The 22,297-nt window shown below is 30.6% G+C and overlaps 1 protein-coding gene across 2 annotated transcripts in view; it reads right to left on the reverse strand.

Annotated features, from left to right (window-relative positions):
- beat-IIIc (beaten path IIIc) overlaps positions 1–22,297 on the reverse strand; it is a 210,073-nt gene that overhangs the window by 13,958 nt on the left and 173,818 nt on the right. For both annotated transcript variants that reach the window (XM_065501809.1, XM_065501808.1), the window contains exon 3: positions 2,160–2,368. In XM_065501809.1, coding sequence (XP_065357881.1) covers positions 2,160–2,368 — 209 coding nt within the window. The remainder of the gene's footprint in view (positions 1–2,159; positions 2,369–22,297) is intronic.

The raw sequence follows: 22,297 nt of genomic DNA on the forward strand, positions 1-22,297 counted from the left end.
TATACTTAATGGAAAACATATTTTAAGTTAATGTCTGAGAAAATTCGTATTGTCAGAGTTATATAATGGAATTTTATGGGGATAATTTTTGTGGAAGATCTCAACCCCCTAGCTCCACTCGTTAGTGGTGAATTCTCGAGTCTTTTTTCGAGAAAATCAAAAAAATCATTAAAAAAAGGGCATTTAAGAATTAAAATATTCTACGAAAATGTTTGACGAAAAATTTCAGTGGAGGTCCAAAAATGTAAATAAAGCTCATTACGTTTAATTAGCAAACATGCACGCCACCTCAGCTGAGCTGAAATTTAAAATTGAGAACTTTCTGTTCCCAAAATGCTGTTAGACAGCATCGCTCCATGAAGATTGTTGTCAAACTCAACAAAAGCTTGCAACATCATTGGGGGCTACTCATGCAGCAATTCCAAAATATTTGCGACCACCGAATAATTTGCGAAGAGAGATGTATCCATTACGTTAACCCGAACGTAAGAGATCGTATGTAAAGCACGACCAACCAGCAGAATCGACCCCAAAGCCAAATATCCATGGAGTTAATTCCCTGTATTGCGTGGGAGCAATATATATATATTTAGAGCTGCTGAAATCTGCCTAGAATACGCGTCCAGACATGAAACCGTAATATTTCATCATGACAACGGTCGGCCACATGTTGGAATAGCTGTCAGAAAAAATTTAGAAGGAAGTGGTTGGGATGTTTTGCATCACCCGAAATATATTTAGCTTCTTTTGGACGGAATCCATATTTGACATTTTGCCATCCGGAAAGATGGCAAAATGTCATAGCTAACAAGGGCCAATACTTTAAATAAATTTATATTATTCAAATGTTTTAAATAATTTTTATGATATCTTGTGTTTCAGCTTTTCCTTTTTTTTCATACAAATGCTAGGATGCTCTTTTCTTTTTAAAAATACTTAACTGACACTATTCTTCTTTAGTTGGGTAGTATCCTGATTTTTAAATATCGTAACTCAGCCATTTTTGAACCGATTTTTACAAATCTGTTGATGTTTTAAAAATTAAACTTTAAGTATACAGTTATTTCCAAAAGTTAAGTGATCGAGAAAAACCATAAGTATTTCCGTATTAAATGAACTCCAACGAAACAGAATTGCTATATGAGAACCCATGTATTTATTATACCCTATACCACGATAGTGGGGAGAGTATAATGCGTTTGTGCAGATGTTTGTAACGCCCAAAAATATTAGTCTAACACCCACCTTAAAGTATACCGATCGACTTAGAATCACCTTCTGAGTCGATTAAACGATGTCCGCCCGTCTGGCTGGTCGGCTGTCTGTCCATGTAACCTTGTGCGCAGAGTAAAGGACGCAATTTTGAAGATATTTCGATCAAACTTGGTACATGTTATTTTTTCGGCCCAAGGACGGAGCCTATTGAAACTGGCTGAAATCGGTCCATTATTTCACCTAGCCCTTCCTGTCCTTTCGAAATTGGACTTTATTGGTCATAATTTATATATGTATCCGCTCCAAATAAGTTTTATATATACAAAATTTGTTACTATCGGTCCATAATTAGTCAAAGCTCCCATATAGATCCGCTTCCGAAAATCACTTTAATGTGCATAAATCACTTAAAAATGTTGGTATATACACAAAATTCAACATAGTTAACTTTAATATAGACATAAATCACACGACCTAATTTCATGGTGAACGGTCCATAATTGGTCATAGCCCCCATATAAGGCACACTTCCGAAAATCAATCAAAAATATAAATTACTGAAATTTTATAAGAAAAATGTTTTTGCTCTTTTACATAGTGGTATTATATGGTCGGGTTTGACCGACCATACCTTCTTACTTGTTTTTTCTTTAATTTTGTATCACTGTGAAATTAATTTGGAAACTTCATGGATCTTTTTTGCAATTAATTATTTTAAAAATTAATAATCAGTATAAGATATATTGTTTTCAATTCTAAATTAATATTCAATTCTAATCACATACTCTGCATATGCCTACCACTGTTCCAAATTTTTTTCTTCCGCTCTCAATTTCTATTTTATCTTTTTTGTATTTGTACGTGTGGTACCATATACATGGTAGTAAGTATGAGTTTAAGTGTGTGAGTGTGTAAAAAAGAAAAAAAAAACGAAATCTACTTACATCAACTGAAACACCTGGCAGTATGAAAGTCTGTGCTGGCGGCATATCCCTGGGTACATATCGATAAAATTCATTGCCATCCTTGTACCATTTCACCGAGTACAATGCTTCGCCATCCAAGTCGTAAAGGCATTCCAATTGTGCTGTTGAACCCTTAATAACGTAATTTGGTATTCGTACTTCGACCAAGCGTAGACTCTGGGTAAAATCTGTAAATGAAATTGGGAGAAAAAAAAAAAGCAAAAAACATTTTTTAGTTTCACTCGCAACGCTAAAGATAAATAAGTTTTTGGTAGTAAATTTGTTTTTGTCTAAATCCTTTTTCGCCATTTTTTGTTTTTTTTTTGTTTTTGGTTTGCATGAATAAAAGGAAAAAATAGCTTTAACTAGTTATAGCAGGTAATGTGTATTTTTTTTTTGCTTTAAAACAGCCACATTAGATAAGTAATGGTCAGTATTTGGTTTTAACTTTTCCCTTACCCTGTGCAGCCTGTGTTGTTAAGTGTTTTAAAGTGTTTCCTAACAGTTTAGCCACGTTGCAAATTGTATTCCTCGTTTACTGCTTCTTGCTCCAACTAACTAACGGGTTGATTTTTAATTCTCTATAGTTTCTTTTTTTATAAATAGTTTTTGTTGGCTTTACTAGGTTCTTTGTTTTTTTTTTGTTTGTAACTTGTTTTTGTCCGTTTGCAGTTGTTAAGAGAATCATTTAATTTAATTAGCAGTAATGATTATAAAGTGGCTTAACCATTAATACGTTGTGTAAGTGTTTGGGTAAGGCGGCCAATGGTTGGGGGGTAGTTGGCTTTTAAGGGCCTCTTTAATGATTTTGGCATGTGTGTGTGTCTGTATTTTGATTTTGAAAGAGTTTTTGGTTTCTGCACACACAACCACACACATTAAGCTTAATCGGCTTAGGGTTAAAGAAATATTTTGTAAAATCTTGTTATTTGCGGTTTTTGATAAATTTTGTTATTGTGATTTTGAGTTTAGCAATCAGAATAAGGTCGTCCAATAAATTACATGCGATGAAAAATGCAATAATTAGGATAACCCAAGGTGTAAGAGATCGTATGTGAAACCCGACCAACCAGCCAAATCGACAACAAAGCTAAATATCCGTGGAGCTAAGGCAGGAGCGGATCCAGAGGGGGTGAAATAGGAATATACCCCCCCAAACCGAAAAGTTTTCATATAAAAAAGAAAAATGTAGAACAAATTTTGATTTTTTCAAACCACCCTCCACAAATGGTTGACCTGGATCCACGCCTGAGCTAATTAAATTATCTGTATTTTGTGGAAGCAAAAGGCTGCTTAAATCCAAACAGACCATCATAGGGAACCGGTGCCAAACACAACTAAATCGTTTCAGTTAGGTATTGGCGGAATATGCGGCCTGACATAAAATCGCTCGGCCACATATTGCAATACCTGTTAAAAAGTATTTAGAATGATGTGGTTTGGAAGTTTTGCATCACCCGCTTTTTTGTCCAGATCGTGTACGTCCGATTACTATTTGTTTCGATAGAAAGCTAAAAATTTAAAAAAAAATCCCGAAGCTTTAAGTCATATGCTCAAAAAGTTTTATAAATTATTCGAATATTATTTATTACTCGCTATTTATTTCATTTCATTGCGATATATTAACGAACAGATCTCTTATTGAATATTATAAATTTATGATTTCAGCAATTTCATAATTTTTGTTATTTATTTCATAAATATTTTGATTCTGCACCACATGACACACTTTTATAGGCACTAAATAAAATATAACACATTTTAATTCCTTAATATGTGTTCACTTTGAATTTTATGGAGTTAATCTATTTGGCAATTGAGCATATCATCCATTTATCCTATCTATTTGTTTCATAATTTAAAGCATTTAATATTTTCTTTTTGTAAAATTTAATTTATATTTGCAATTGACCACAAAAAACACAAATCAATTTTGGAATTCTTTAATATTATTCTGCATTTAATTAAACAAAAATATTTAATTCATATCAAATATATACATCCATAAAATGCATGTTTATTTACGCAGCCGGCAGGAAAAGTTTAGGTTCAAAAAAGCTGACATAAATTAAGCTTAATTTCCATTTGTTTTAAAACATTTTTTTTATGTGTTCATTTTTAAATTAATTGAGTGTCAATTGAACTCATACACATTATAGAAAATTGATTATATTTTTAGTGCAAAATCAGCAGATTTTTAAAAATGATTAATTGTATTAGTTTTGGGAGTTGGTGTTTGCTGATATACAAAAAAAAATTAATGATTATGGAATTAGTTTAATTGAAATCATGACAATAGGTGGAGACATGACAAAAAACACTAAATAGATGGTAATTTAATGATTTTAATTTTACAGTATTATGCAAATTAGGCTTTAGATTTAAGTTTTACATATTTTTTAGTAAAAAACTTAAATTCTGATTTCTTGTCTATAACCCCTAGTTATACCTGATAAATTTGTATCATGATAAACTTCAAAATGGTTGTCTTATTAAAAAATTAACAGGTATAGTCTCCATTTATTAGTATCATTGCTTCGTTATGATAAAATTGTTAGTGCTTTTGCTTAGACAACTTTGTCTTGACAACAAATGTCATTTATTGTTATGATAAATATTTGTCAAGTATAGACAGGGGGTTATGATTTTATAGAAATTATTATCCATATATAAATAAGAATATTAAATAGCTTCAGCTTTAATATTTTTTAAAATTTAAATTAAAGTGTTTTTTCTTTTATTTATTATTATCAAACAAGAAATTTAGAAAATAAATATTTTCTTAATTTAATAAATTAAAATACATTTTATTATTAGTCTTATTTTCTTAACATTAAACTAATATAAATAAATATAAGAAATTTAATTTATTCCCTTTCATTTATTTCTTTTCATTTTTTTTTAAAAAAATTTCTATAATCAAATTGTTGTCCTTTATAAGTTTTAACAAAATTATGAATAAAATTTGAATTTCTTTGAATTTTAAATTTTTCTATGGTGTGAAGATAACTTTTTTTTTAAATTTATTATAGCAACCTTTTCACTGCCATAATTTTCTTTACCTTTTTTCCGGTATACCCCACCATTGACACCAATCATAAACAAAACTATAAATGTTTCTTTTTTTTTGGTGGGAAGAGGGTTTTTGTAAAACGAAACATTTTTCAACACATAAACAAATGACCTGACTATCATCATTCATGTTATTATTACACTCACAATATGCATAATTTAGTCCTTTAATGGTAGAGAGCTTAACGCTCAAGGAAAAATTTTGGTAATAAATAGATAAATTTAGTTGTGTCCCATTGAGTTGAAAAACTAATACTACAAGCTGAGAAAAAAATATAGTTGTACATGTTAATTGTAACAATTTCAACATTTTTACATGTTATTTAACCATATTATAGTCACTGTAATTATTTATATGATTGCGGCAACCATAATATGGTGAAATTACTATTCACATGATTGTAGCAATCATTTCTCCATCCGGTCAATTATTTATATAAATGAAGTATATTCGTATAAATATAATATGAGCAAATTTCACTCTAAGCCACAAAATAATCTTGCAAAATCAGATTCCGCACAGCAACTTTATTTTCTGCCCCATCAAACTTCTCGATTAGAGTGTCCAAAAAACCAGTTTCCGGTTTAACCGAAAAGGTGTGTTTGTAAAAAATTTTGTTTTGATTTTTATCTTTTAAAAAAACCGATTATCCGGTTTCGGTTTTTGTCTTCCAAAAAACCGGTTTATATTAAATTTTTATTCAAAATGAAAAATACGCTAATTTAAAATTTTTGAATTCTTAAGGCAATTATTTTATGTATATATTTTACGAAATATTGACAAATGCTACAATTTTCTAAAAAATTAATCGATGTTTTTAAAAATGGTATCAAAGTTTTCCAAAAATATGTTTAAATGAGCTTTTGAAAATAGACTTCATTAAAACCGGTTAACCGTCTTACAAAAACCGGTTTTTCAAAAAACCAAAACCGGTCGAGTTTACAAAGATGAAAAACCCGGTTGACCGGTTTTCGGTTTCGGTTTTGCATACTCTATTCACGATATTCTTCTTTAATTTATTAAGGATCACGATTGAATTCAGAAACTCATTAAAACGTTATACCGGACAAAACTCTAACCATTAATGTCGATTGGATTGAAAATCATAAAAAGTAATCAGGCGAAAATGATCGCGATTGAATACCACGAGCTGAACTTCAACACTTCATAATAAAATTTATTTTAATTTCGAAAAGTTGAATTTTTTTTACAAATTGATTTTTTTGGTATTTTTATGATATTTGGGTTGAAATCTTCTAGAAAAAATCAAATTCCCAAAATTTTTAAATTTTCAAAAAAGTACCTTTTGTTCTGCGGCTCCTCATTTATTGACTGTTCAAATAATTGTGAAATAAATTCACCATGGCAAATAGGGTTCGCCTTTAGAGACGAGGCTCATTTCCGCGTTAATGGCTTTGTTAACAAGATAAACTTACATATGTTGAACGACACCAACCCAGACGAGTTTCAACAGGTGACATTGCATTCACATTGGTTCGTACTTCTACGAAAACGACGATGGTCCGGTCGTCTACGCGAGATGACTAGAATTAAACATAGGCGACGTGTGATTTCAGTAGGTGATCGCTACAATCAATATCTCTCGAAGGGAATTGGCAGCCAAGATCGTGTCATTCGATCCAACTACACTTTTGAAGTCGCTGACATATGCCAATAAGAAGGATTGAACGACGACCCAAAAATCAGCATAACTCAGGACAGGTCATTCGTACTCAAATGCTAATTAGTTGTTTCTTTAAAAAGAAAAGTCAGAACGAATATTCCGTTTCGAATCTAATAAAAAATGCGGGAAGTTTTGCTTTACTTCTTTAATTTGAAATAAAAATGCCGCTGAAGCACACCAATTGCTTACCAAAGCTTATGGTGGATGTGTTCCATCGGTTTCAACGTGCGATGGATGATTAGTGAGGATCAGAAGTGGATTTTGACATGGAAGAAAAAGATTGCCCAGACCAGCCAACAAAGTTTTATTTGATTTTAATCAATGTCATGTTCTAGTACCTTAATCATCTTTTGTAATTAGTAGTCTGGGATCGTTATTATCAAAGAGGCCAAACATGAAAAGAGGCTAAATGTTCAAGTTCTAATTGCACGTTCAGGGACCTAAATCATCGTTTGTTTTCAGTACTACACAGAGAAAACAGATTAGTAATAGCAACCGAATTTGTTGCCAATCGAATGATTCAGTTGCACACATAGAATTTTTCAGTTCTAACAACAGAAAGTCAGTTGGTAAAGAAGAATTTCAGTTGAGGCAACCAAACTTTAATTGTCACTTCCAAAATATTGTAGCCACAACTGTAAAATTCGGTCACTAAGACAGAATCATTCGATTGGCAACAAATTCGGTTGCTATCACGAATCTGTTTTCTCTGTGTACGTAATCGATCGAATCAAGTGACTGGCAATTCCCATTTCAATCTAAATTTAGAGGCTTTAAATAAAAAATTTATTGCTGTACTGAACATTTTATTGATCAAGGTGTGTTGCATTCGCTATCGTAAATACATCTTTTTCAAAAAATTAATCCATGAAGATTATTGTCAAACTCAACCACAGTTTGCAAAAAAACGAATTGATGACGAGACACCTTGAATGTCCGAAATGATGTTTGAATGCTGTAATAGAAAATCATCTTGGCACCGAATCATTACATTCGATTAAAAATTGCATCCATTACGATAATCAGAAGCGTAAGAGACCGTATGAGAAGCCTGGCCAACCAGCCGAATCAACAACAAAACCAAATACCCATGGCGCTAAGGTAATGCCCTCTATAAAAATCTATACAGACCGTCACATTGAACCTGCACCGAACGCAATTTATTCGTTGGAAGCGTGCATTTGCCGAAAAATTACCAGAATGGAACCGTAATATTCCATCATGAAAACGCTAGGCCACATTTAACAATACCTGTTAAAAAGTATTTAGAATGAAGTGGTTGGGAAGTATTGCCTCGAGTAGTCCAGACCGTGTCCCGTTCGATTACTATTTGTTTCGAATGATGGAGAATGCTGTCTCAGGTATACGTTTCACTTTGAAACAGAGTATAAGAAATTGGTTTGATTTCTTATTGGCCTCAAAAGCTGAGCAATTCTTTTGGCTCGGAATCTTGTATGTTGCCAGAAAGATAGGAAAAGGCCATAGCTAACAATGACCAATACTATAAATAAATTTATATTGTTAAAATATTTAAAAATTAAACCTAAAAATTGGAAAAAAAAATCCCGCATTTTTAAGTCATACACCCAATAGTATGGTACAATATACTAAAGTTTAAGCTAAAATGTAAAAAAGGGATCAATAAACAAAATTCTTTTCAAAATTATATGAATTGGACACGAGTAATATTTTATAATTTTATTTGATCTTGGTTATATTGAAAATGAAATGAGGAAATTTTAAAAATTAATAGATCACTCGAATAATAAACAAAAATATTTAGTTTTATGCGATTAAAATCGATCTCGAATTTTTGACAACCATACTAAGCTAAGAATTCAGTACTGTTCCCCTCAATTCGAGATGAAAAACAGATCTAATGGAGTCTGCAATCCATGTTTGCAGGGCACCTACTTACTTCATCGTTTATAGTTTTGATTTGTTTGGGATTATGCCGAATAATGATTTTACGATAGTGATTTTTTGTTTTTGCTTTCCATATAAATATCACTTTGTGAAGTGATTTACAAAATTAGGGCCTAAGTGTTTTTCATAAAAATTTGTTCCATTCATTTTTCTTTCGACATCGTGAAATAGGCCATAAATTTATTTTAAATAACAACACTATTCTACACATTTCGGATCATCTCTTCATTGATCTATATATTTGACTACTAAGTTCACTAAGCTCTCCTAAATATTAGATATTAATTTTCTACCAACATTTTCTCTCTGGGTGTTAATAGGTTACGGTTTGTCATAGTATCTTTATCATGTGTTATTTTAGTTACTTGCTTCTAATAGTTTCCTTCTATGTTATTGCTAGCTTTCTCTCATTTTTATTTTGCTAAACCAAATTTAAATTCATATTCCGAAAAAAAACCAACATTTTGTTTATGATTTACATACATAAGTAAAGATGACAATATGGTTATTTTTTTTTATTGTATAGCAAATTCTTATATCTTTGAGTAACACTAACAGACATATTTTCATATTTTCCATATTGTTTTTCTAATTCTTTTTTAAGGTTTGGGGTTGGCTTCTTAATTTTGGGATATTTTTTTTGTGTGTGTGTGAATAGTTTATGCTCTATGAAACAAAATAAATATTTAACAACAACAAAAAAAATTCTAAATATACAGAAAAACACGTAAGGACATGTAGGTGTGCAAATATGTGTAAGTACCCAGCAGTCAAGCAAGTAGTCAATGTATCCCTTTGTACATCCCATGTAATCCAGCATGTAGACAATTGACACTTAAGTGTCTCTAAGTAATCTAGAGTGTAGTCATTATAAAAGTTAATTTTCTCCTACCCTTTTTTAAGTAATTCGTACTGGTTTAATACAAATTGTGTTGATATAATTCTCATACAGTTTATTTTCATTTTTCCTAAAATATACTGACATTCCATGTAACCTCTTGTTAAGTCAATTGTCACTATATCGTCTCTAAGTAACCTAGAGTGTAGTCACTTTAATTGTGACTACACTCTATGTAATAGAAATGATACGTAAAATCACTAGTTCGGGACAATCTCCTAGAACTACTGCTACTTTGAATGTACTACAGGAATATACATGTATAGACATTGTTAAACATATGCATATGTAGGTTGTAAATGTTAAATATATGTACGAATATATGAGTTAACATGTACATATATGTGTGTATATCTATACATTTGCTGTTATTGTTGATTACCATGACAATATTGTGTTGGTCTTGATTGTGTTGTATGTATTTAGTAAATGGAATAGGAAAGTAGTTTAACCCAACTAAAGCAACATATTTTCAACATACACTGACATGCTTACAACAAGTATAACTACATGAATACTTTACATACAGTAGTACTTGTATCTATATTCATATTATTAAGTACCTACATTTATATGCAGCTACACTCATCCTTAAACTAGTTATATGTACGTATGTATGTAGTATATTTACACAGATATTCCAACATACATATATCTGAACATTTGTCTAATGATACTAATATCATGTACATGTCATTGACAAGATTATTATTTGCATAATATTGACCAATAAATGTTACACAATTGTGTCTGTATCCGTGTGTTTCTGTGTGTTTCTATATGTAAATGTATATTCTAGTGCATGTATTTGTAGCCGGTGCTCAAAGGAGGATATAACATGAACCATATTGCTACTAAGCAAATTTATTGAGAAATACATACAAATAGTCACACTAACATAGCAGTATATGTAGCTTAGACAAAGTCCTTTTTATTTAATATTAAATTTTTTTTCTTTGGAATTTTTTTATTTTCCTGATAACATATATTTATAGAGAATAAATTATTAGATTTCAAAAGAAACAAGTTTATTGTTGCATTGCATGTAAAAGCAACAAAATAAAAAATATTTAAAACAATTTAGACTTGTTCAGGAAAATTATTATTTATGAAGTGAAAACTGTTATTATCTCAGCTAGGATAAAATGTAGTTTTATATGCATATTCATCTAATACTGGTAACAATGGTCTCCCCAAGTGCTTAAAGATTAACCTTTGTTGTGCTTTACCCATTAGGGGAAACTTCTTAAGCTATTCTTCCTCATTTGTTACAGAATGTGAAGAAGGGTCACAATAACTCATGTGAGTTCTTTCGAAAACTAAATACATAATCAATTATGTTAAATTAATAAAAATTCAAAGATTTTGTAATGGCTGCTTAAGGATACGAGTATTAAAAATTACTTATTTAGCTTAGTGTGCAAATATGATAAGTCCATTTTCCCATATTTTACAAAAAACTTTCTAAATATTTTTACGTTTTTACCTTATTAAAACGGTGATTTCTTTTAGGAGTGCGCTGACGACTTATAAGCCCCTTTTGGGAATTGGCACATTAACTACTAATTATTTCGTATTTTTTTTTATAAAAAGTTTTCTTAGTTTTTAATCTTAAAACTCAGTTATGGTATTAAAAGTTTCTTTAGTCAATAAAGTTGCACTCAAAGCGCAATAGGGTAACGTTTCTAATATAAGTAGTCGAAATGATTAAATAAATAATAATTAATATTATATTTAATTCCATTTCACTTTGATAATAATTTTCCATATTTGAAAAAAATAGACTTAGAACATTTGCACACACAATATGGTCATGGCACTTTTTCATACCACAGTATAACAACGTAAAAAAAACGTATTAACTGCAAACTTTTTGTAAGCACATCTTGTATTTATACTTATTCTACCGTTTTGTATTAAAATCACAATTTTCATAAAAGTGGACATAGCACATTTGTCCAAACTCTCCGTATATTTCAGGGAACCAAATATTGTATCAATTTGTCAGATATGGTAATTTCCACGGTCAAGAACGCGACATTCGTTCTCCTTTGGAGATGAAAAATAGAGAAATCTTAATAATTTAGTTTTCTGGTTTTCATTTCTCAATAATATTTTAATAGCACCACGTTTCCAACATATTAGCAATAAACGTGGATTCACAAACGCGACAAACAATATTTAAGGAAATCTGCGAATTGGAATATAATTTTGAAAGAAATTTTTGAAACTACAATAGAATACTTGAATTCGTTTTTTTACAACCATTACAACGATTTAGCACGCGACATATTTTCCCGCAGAATAATGTGTTCATGCTGAAATATTTCCAATCGTTTTTCTAACTTTAGTAGTGTCCAGTACGCGACATATTTTCCAGTGTTTTAAGCTTTAGTAATATTTATCATATTTGATTGTAATAATGATTAGTTCTGTAGTTTCAACAAAAGTTTTACATTTGCTACCCCACAATTAATTAATTTTTTAATGTGTTTTTATTATTACAAGATGGTTCGATTGACAGCTATATTTTTGACCATTCAGTTTAAATACAAATTAATTTTGAGTAATTCCACTTTGAATAGAATTTTTCACAACTTCTCACAGAAAAGGAGATAATTTGCAAGCATCTGGATAATTTGTAACGACCGTCACGTAACATGCGTCACAAAATGTTCTCGGCTTTTTATGAAAACGGCAACGGTGCATGCAAATAAGTTATATTAGAATTCCCTTTCATTCATCTTTCTTTTAGGAGTAAGATTTTGTGTGCTTTATTATGCAAAATTCGCTAAAATTACGAAACAAAACACTTCAACTTTTAATGTTACTTCCATTTTTTGTAACGTGCGTCACAAAACTATGCGATCAATTGTTCCGCTAGAAATGGCAATTAAAGAGTAATATCTTATGCCATTTGGAATTGCACTTAAAACTCAATATAGCGTATAGTATACGTTGGAAGTACCTTATTTGAAAAACCAAAAAAATTTCATATTTAAATATGAAAACGTGTACGAATGAAACGTTCGTCACGCAGGATTTGCCCATATATTCTGGATCGTTATAGATAGCGGAGTCGATATATACATATCCATCTGTATGTTGAAATTAACTTTCCGTAGCCCTCAAATAATTTACATACATAATTCATACATCAAAATATCCGCTATGGACCCGGCTCAGCTGCTATTTGAAATTAAGAATCGACCAACAAATGGCAGAGATATATGGAAAAAACCAGGACAACCTCGATTTTTGGTCTACTTTTGATCAATATCTTGATTATTAATATAGACAATATGGATATCTAATGATAGATATTTCAAGAGCCTATTCAATGGCGTATATGAGGCCATTTGAAGTGGGGTTCAAAATCGGGAAAACTATTTTTTAAAATTTTATTCACTAATATTTTTTTTTTTTTTAAATTGAAAAAAGAATTTTTAAACATTTTTTTTGCCATAATGTTTTTTCAATAAAAATTTAAAAAAAAATTGTTTTAAATTCTGTTCACCTAAAATTATTTAAAATTTGTATTTTCAAGTATGAAATAAAATTTTCTGCCATGTGTCTAGAACGCTGGTTTAGGTACAAGAACGCGACATTGAAAATTAAAGAAATTAAAATTTACCATTAACATAGCTTTTATTGACATATTTTGATATGTTTATTTTAATTTGTTGTTAATAAATGTATCCAATCATTTATCAGTTATGACACTTTTCTATCATTCTATGATTTTTATCTTTGATTTGTCCAGATTCTCTACTATAGTCCATAACCTGACCTTTATGGTTGTTATTTTACAGATTTAAATTTGTAATATTGTGTGAGGTACTTAATTTGATTTTATTTTTAGAAAATACACAAATTTTTTCCCTTTATTGTTTTTATTTTTTTTGTTATTTTTACTGATTTTTTACAACTTCCAAATAATAAAAGTGCTTTTTTGTGTAGTTTTTTTATGTTGATTTTATAGATTTCATTGTTGAAGTTTATTTTAAACATATAAAATACATAACAATAAATATTTATTCACTTTCAACAGCAGCAGATTTAACTCAACAACAAATTTGTTTAAATCCTATAATATCTAAAATGGAAAATCTATAAGCAAAACAATAACACAACAGCGCTACATTTAAATACATATTAAAAAAAAACTGTAAAACAAATTTTGTATTTCCTAAAATTTCAGTATGACAATATATTTCATACTTATGTTTAATTATATGAGTTTGGAAGCTAAATATTTACTCAACTAAATATTTTGTTGAGCTATTTGTAGGGTATATTAACAACTTGTTAATAAAATTATACCATTTTTAACAACCAAATTTTTTTTATAGACTGTTCTAACATGGTGCCCTGCCGTTCACTTTTGTTTAAACATTAAGAACCTGGCCAATAACTAAAATGCAATAAATGTAAAGTTAAAAGCAATGGTGTCTAAAATTTAAAGCTGGTTCTTTCATTATTTCCATTTATGTGAATATTCTGCAAGGACATCAAACATTTGGTTGAGAGTGTCACGAGCTACATATAATATTTAATAACACATTGTAAATGAGTCTGTGGCTTATTTTGTTTGTATATCACAGAGAGTAACAGTTTTTGAATGCAAGACTTTTTCTGAGCTGCATATTTTGTGGACGCTTTACTGTCATGTGGGAGATATCACAGCCAACAACCCGACAACACATCAAACACAAAACCAGTATACACAACATAAAAAGTAGTAAAATACAGACGAATCCAACAATTTGTAAAACGGAAAATATGAAACAAACATTACAAATAACTACTATTGTAGTAGTACGTAAAAATGGAACATCCAGCTAGCAACAAAATTTTTATATAAATATTTTTGCTTTGTTTATTTTATTTTTTCGGTTTTTGTAGAAAATTACAATAATTGAGCTGGGAATTTGGGTAAGAGTTTTTATTGTTAAAACGAGTGAATTAATAGGGGACATATAAAAATATACATACATATTTATTTACTATAGCATGAAATGCAATCTGTATGTAGAATACATTTATTTACAAATATACAGAATACATTTTTATGTAAAAGAAAGATCCTATTGAAAAAAGGCAATATATTTGAAGGCCTTCTTGAATCTTTATGAAGAATTGTAAGGTACCACCTTTATTCTGGCTAGTTTTGGCAGAATATTGCTTATGGAGCCATATATTCTTCTTTTGACACTAGAAATTGCCTTATGCATTAAACACATTCAAGACAGCAGGCTACCAACTTCAATCTGTCAAAAATAAAATGCACACGTTTATATGGCACGACTACTCATGCCGATGTAGCCGAATTAGGCTAATTTCTATTTTTATCAACTACAAAACAGAAATAGTGTTGCTAATATAATAAAAAAATGTAAATCAAATTAGTGCTTAAAAAAATATATATTTTTTACTTAATTAAGAGAAGTTTCTGATAACCATATTGAAATAAATTAATAACAGGTACATAATTAATTATAACCATATATATATTTTTACTCAAAATAATTGTTTCAGTCTTAAATACTTTGGAATGTTGTACGGTTATTTTTTATTAAAGTGGCACCACTGAATTATTAATCAGCTGTTTACTTTGTAGCTGTCGTCTTTAAAATAATTCAGTAGGTGCCACACGACTACAACTGTAACCAGCAGTTCGTGTAGTCGTGTAGCCTGTTGTCTTGAATGTGTTTAATGCATTACAGACTTGTATAAGTAAGTACTTCGAAGGTAAGACGAGATCAGTATGCAATGAAAGGCGGTTTTGAAAAGAAAAGGAACATACAAGTTTAAATAAGAAAATTTAAAAATTATTGACTAAAAGATGATTGGAAAATTAAATGTAAGACCTCAGATATGTACAACATATCATCTGAATGTATTTAGACATTCTCCAGGTCCAGAACGCGACATTTATACTTTGAAATAAAAAATGGCAATTTGCTGAACAAAATATAACAATGTAGCCTTCTGTTGATAGTTGTCATGTTGAAATATTAGCTTTGTTTTTTTTTTACAATCTTTAGTTTGATTTAGCACGCGACATATTTTCCCATCACGTTTTTAATAAGGTTTAGTTTAAACAATTTCAAGAAAAGGATAGAATTTTTTATTTATTGGTAATTTAGTTATTGCAATGTATAAATAATCGGATGTTGTTGGCATTTCCAATGTCCAGAAAGAGAAGAGGAAATAATAAAAAAAAACTTAAAAATCTTTTCTGTCTTCTTTCCATTTTCACATTTTCCAGAACACTGCATAAAAATCACACTCGTTTCTTTAAAACCTATAGTTTATTAATCTAGCACGCGACGTATTTTTCATCATTCCTTTCGACATTTCCTTACTACAAGCTTTAGTTCAAGTAATTTCTACTTCCTAACCACTCTATTAAAATATTTTTTAAGAAACATGTGTCCGATCGTTATCATGATGAAATATTTATTTTTTTTTTTTTCATCTACAGATAATTCTTACAGATTACTTACATTTAATTAATTAATTGTACAATATAAATAAGTTTAATTTAAATTTATTCAGACTAGCATTGAAATTTAATATAGGAGAAATACTATTACATAGTTTTAGACATCTTGTAATTGGCTCATTTAAAGCATAATTTGCCCTATGTAAAGTGTCCTCAATCTCTCGGCGGATTAAATAATGTAAAATGTTCACAAATTTCGGTGCATAATATTTGACCAGACAAAACTTTATAAACAAACATTACACAACAACAAGATCTGCGATCATCCAATGTTTGAAGACCAAACAATTTCCTCTTAGATGCATAAGAAGGATCATTAGGCCAACATAATAATGTAAAAGCAAAGTTTACAAATTTTTTTGGATCCGTTCAATACGATTAGATTCCTTTTTATAAAATGGACTCCAAATAATTGAGCAATATTCCAATAAGCTACGAACAAGCGAAATATATAAGGATTTAAGAGTAAAAGGATCCTTAAACTCCCTTGAATTTCTTCTTAGAAACCCTAACATACTATATGCTCTAGATGTTATGTAGTCAATATGATTCACAAATGACATTTTAACATCAAAAATAACTCCCAAGTCTTTAAATTCAACATCACGTTTGACTTCAATTTTATTTATTATTATATTACGAATCAAACGAATCAGTTTACAAGTTTTCTGTGATAGTTTTACCAGATCTCAGCTCATAGTAGATAAAACACTTTTGTTCCCATCAAATACAGATAATTTCCTTAGCGCCATGGATATTTGGTTTTGGTGTCGATTCGGATTGTAATAAATCCATTTTTCGTCGTAAGTAATGACTCGGTGAAAAATTATTTTCTTTTATAGCGATCAAGCATCATTTCAGACATGCAAAATCGTCTATCCAGGACTCTGGATTTCAATTCGTATGGTACCCAATTTCACCGCTTTTGAATGAATACTTCTGCTCCCAAACTTTTTAAAACTACTGCTTGAGTAGCACCCAATGATTCTGCAAGTTCTTGATGAGTTTTACAAGAATCTTTATGAAAAAATGCATCCAATACTTGACCTTCAAAGGTTTTTGGTTAGACTGGGCGATCATTGTCTTTCGTGCCAAAATCACCACTTCTGAACCACTCAAACCACCTCTCGCACATTGAAACCGATGGAACACATTAACCATGAGCAATCGGTGTTCTTAGTAATCGGTTGTCTTCAAACAAAAACTTCGTTCAAAAGATAAGTCATATATTGTAAGTCCCGCATATATAATTCATAAACCCATTAATAAAAACTCTTTTTGAAAAAGACTAATTTACGATAGCGAACGCGACTCACTTTGATCATTAAAATAAAATTTTTAGTTTAGCAATCACTTTTTTTAGCTAAAGTCACCAAATTTAGATTTCAATAAAGACTGTCAGCCACTTGACTCGAGCGATGGCAGAAAACAAACGATGATTATGGTCCCTGAACGCGACATTAGAATATAAACGACATCAAATGAAAAATTTACCTTTAGGCGAGCTTCGCTTAGCCTCTTTTCAGCCACTTGATAAGAACGATCCCAGAGTACTGATTACAAAGGATGATTAAGGTACCAGAACGCGACATTGATCAAAATCAAATAAATACTAAGCTAGCTGTAATCGGCTTGTATTATTTTGTAGTAGAAAGAAAGAATTTTTAACATATGGGCGATCATAATATTAATATGTGAACAACAACTTCAAAAGAGAGGGCCCTTTCATACCGCATCTTCTTTTCTGTTCATAGTTTTTGTATATTTCAAACCACTATGACTGCGAAAAACCCTGACAATGTCCTAGAAAAATAATATATAAACGCTCATACCCATACATTAATAAACAAATAATGTAAAACATTTTTGAATGTTGTGTTTTTTTCCTTTTTTTATTCCAGAATGACAATCGACCATCGAGCTTACAAAAATAAACAAATAAAAACGATGACAATTTCACAGTTCAGAATTGTTAAAAATCAGCAACAGCTACAACAATAATAATAAAAACAAAACCATATAACAACATAAAATTAAAATTGTAAATAAAATAGAGAGAATGTGTTAAACAAAAAAGCAGAAGAAAAAAAATGGTTTTATAATCAAGTTATTGAAGTGTAGATAATAAAATTTTAATTTAAACATGATGCCAAGGTTGGTACTATACTGGTGGCGAGAAAAGGAAAAAGGATACCAGCAGAGATTTTTCATGCAAAAAAAAAAAATATAAAATTTGGTCAAAATAATTAAATGTTTATTATGGTCAGGCAAAATTTGTTTGGTAATAAAATTATATGAAAACAATTTACTATATATAGACTGGAGTCAGAAATGGTTTAAAATAGGATGTATCTTTTAAAAACACAGTAAGGAAAGATAAGTAATTTAATTACAAATTGTAAAGGAGTGGAGAAGCTTGCCAAAAATTGCAGATTATTTAAGTACTACTTGAGCTGCAGATTGTCAAAATTAACCTACTGGTCCGTGAAAAAGTTTTACAGCTTGTGGAAGAATATTCTATTTCGACAGTGTAATTCAACATAAATAAAAACAATTATTTACATTTCATTGATTTTAGTACTTACTTCCTTAACAACTAACTAATCTCCCCATATTTGAAAACAAAGTTCTATAATTTATTGATAAGATTTAACAAACTTTTCCATAAATCAATATCGTCTACTCTAATTCCTGGCATTAGAACATCAAGTCCTTCAAGTCACCCCTCAATTTAAAACTAGTGTTTTAATTAAATTTACTTTCAACACAATGTGTCAGTAATTTCCAATAGAATTAAAGTCTACAATTCCGTTTTTGCTTGCTTCACTATTCGATTACCAAACTCTCAAGGGGTCATATTTCACCCCGGGCCAAAGAAAACCTAAAACAGGCACCCTGCAAATTACAACGGGGGTGATTTTAGCATAAACAAAATGACCATAAAACCACCAAAAATAACAAATATGTAGCACTAGTAGTTGGCAGGGTAAAGTCTGTCATTCAAACACATTGACACTCTCATGAACTATGGTTGGCCAACAATAAAGAAAAAAAAAACCTAAATTATTCCATCACATTGACAACAATGGAAAAGACCAAACAAATACATTGAGCGTGAAATAAAATAATTACTATTACGATAAAATTTATACAAAAAATAATTTCAAACTAAACCCACCAAATACACATTATGCCCACAAAAGCAAGACAAAAAGCATAAAAAAAACTAGAGAAATGAGGGCTAAATTTTAAGTACTGAAATAAAATAAAAGTTAAAACTGGAAATATGTATTTTTATTCCACAAAATTAAAGGAAATTAAATATGCTACAAATTTTACTTTTAGTTATTTGTGTGGTTGTTTAAACAAACTTATAGCTATATTAAAAATAGAGTCCTTTAGTTTTATTTCCCTCCTTCCTTCCTCATTTTAAGGGTGGTGAGTTGCCCACTTTTGTTTATGTCAGACAGCAACTTTTTTTCTATTTATTTGTATCTAGATGGATGTGTGCCTTTAAGTCTTTATTTGTCGTACCACCACAAAGTTAATACGAAACCAAAATTGTACATTAATTTAGGCGGTCAAGCGTTATAAAGGTCACTAACAACATTGGAACACAGAGGGCATCGTACATTTGTTACCGGAAACCTAACGAGAGATTTAGTTTAGCAAACACAAAACCTTAAGAGGATTTGCAAAAAATTATATTAGTATTTATCAGGATAATATTAATACATCATCTTGTAAATGAGTGTTACGTAAAACATTTTTATGTCTCTCTTTTATGTCTGCATACTTAGATAAGGTCAAAGGAGCTCTTAGTAATTTGCAACCTTATTTACTATTGGTATTAAATATGTGAGTTTTTAGAAAGAAAACCACAAATGTTTAAATTTATTTTTAAATCAAAGATTTAGAAAACTCCTTGGAGAAGTCTTTGTACTTTAGTATTTGTACTTTAATATTAAAAAGATTTTATTTTGAATTGCACTTATAATAATTTAGCGAAAAAAGAACAGACTGAAAGCGAATTATTTAATTTTTTAATATAATGAAAACCCTAAAATCTAGCTATCGATTAAAATTTTAAAGTTTTGATTTGTTAGAGATTGGCCTAAATAATAGATTCGATTCTTAAAAAAAATATATTTAAGTCAGACTATAATGATTTTCATGATCTTAGAAAATCAAAAAAAAAATTCACTGGTGTTTACTCACTTTTGAGGATGTGTTCCTATATACAATGCTAGAGAACTCAGAATTTTTTTATATTTAAATTTTACTCAAACCAATTGCTTAACAAAGCTTATGGTGAATGTTTTTTATGGGTTTCAATGTGCGGGAGAAGGTTTAGGAGTAGTGATTTTGATATGGAAGACAAAGATCGCCCAGGCCAGCCAAAATAGTTTGAATACCAAGAATTGGAGGCATTACTCCATGAAAATTGTTGCAAAACTCAACATGACCTTGCAAAATCATTGGGAGCTACTCAAGCAGCAATTTCAAAGCGTTTGCAGGCAACAGTATTCATTCAAAAGCCGATAAATTGGTTACCATAGGAATTGAAGCCGAGAAACCTTGAAAGACGATTTTGTACGTCCAAAATAATGCTTGAACGCTATAAAAAATACAATTTTTGCACAGAGTTATTACTTGCGATGAAAAATGGATCCATTACAATAATTCGAAGCATAAGATATCGTATGTGAAGCCCGGCCAAATAGCCGAAACGACACCAAAGCCAAATATCCATTGCGCTAAAGTAATTCTCTCTATATTGTGGGAGAAAAAGAGTCTATTATGAGCTGAAATCTGACTGGTTCATTTGAAGCAAGCATTGGCCGAAAAACGTCCAGAATATGCGGCCGGACATGAAACCGTAATATTGCATCATGCCGAAGCTCGGCCACATGTTGCAATACATCTTAAAAAGTATTTAGAAAGAAGTGGTTTGGAAGTTTTGACTCATCCCCTTTATAGTCCAAGTACTATTTGTTTCGACCGATGCAGAACGCTCTCACTGGTATACACCTCACTTCGGAACAGAAAATTCGTTCTTGGCATCAAAAGATGAGCAGTTATTTTAGCTCGGAATCCATATGTTGTTTCAACATAGTCTGCTTTGAGCTCTATACTCTTTGTACAATGTTTCTCCATTTTTTTTTATCCCTTCCAAAAAATAAGATTTGTCGAGTCCATCAAAATTGGTATTTATTTGTGAGATGCTTTGATCGTTGGAGGCAGATCTCATTCCGCATAGAAATTTCTTCGGCTTTGGAAATAAGATAAAGACAATCGGGGCTAAATTTCGGAGAATAGGGTGGAAGAGGAATGAATTCGGAGCCTAACTCATGCATTTTTAGCATGGAATCTGCACATGTGTGTACCCTTTAATTGCCCTGCTGAAAAGGATATTTTTTCTTGACCAAATGTGGTCGTTTTTTTTTTAAATCCTAATTAAAATGACCTAACAAGTTCTCTGATATTCGCCACTGATTTTTTTACCCTTTTGAAGGTAATCAATTTGGATTACACCGCGTGCATTCCAAAAAAACGGTCGCAATAACAGAATTGGCTGGTAGTGGGCTCACCAGCATTTGGCGGCGGTTAACCAAGAGAAACCCAATGTTTTGATTGCTGTTTGGTATCTGGTGTGTTGTTGTGGATAAATGTGTTGTCCATGGTTACGAAAAGGCACAAAACCTCGTCCATACTGCAGATAAATAACACCAAACACTCCAGCGAAGTTGTCACACGATTGCGTTTGAGGTAGATTTTGAACAAACGATTTACCCATCTTGCGGAAAACTGTCTTATAACCAATTGATCATTGAAAATTGAATGTGACTTCCACAATCTCTCGCACTTTCAGTATTCGATCAGCCAACACAATATCGTGAATTTTTCGGTTGTAGAGATCTCAACTGGTCGATCGGCATCTTCCGTATTTGTAAGACCACAACGAAATTAAGTAAACCTCTTGTTTACCATTGAAATTGATGGTGCACAGTTCCCATATAATTAATAA

The sequence above is a fragment of the Calliphora vicina genome, chromosome 2 (genome assembly GCF_958450345.1).
Source record: "Calliphora vicina chromosome 2, idCalVici1.1, whole genome shotgun sequence".
NCBI classification, from domain to species: Eukaryota; Metazoa; Arthropoda; class Insecta; order Diptera; family Calliphoridae; genus Calliphora; species Calliphora vicina.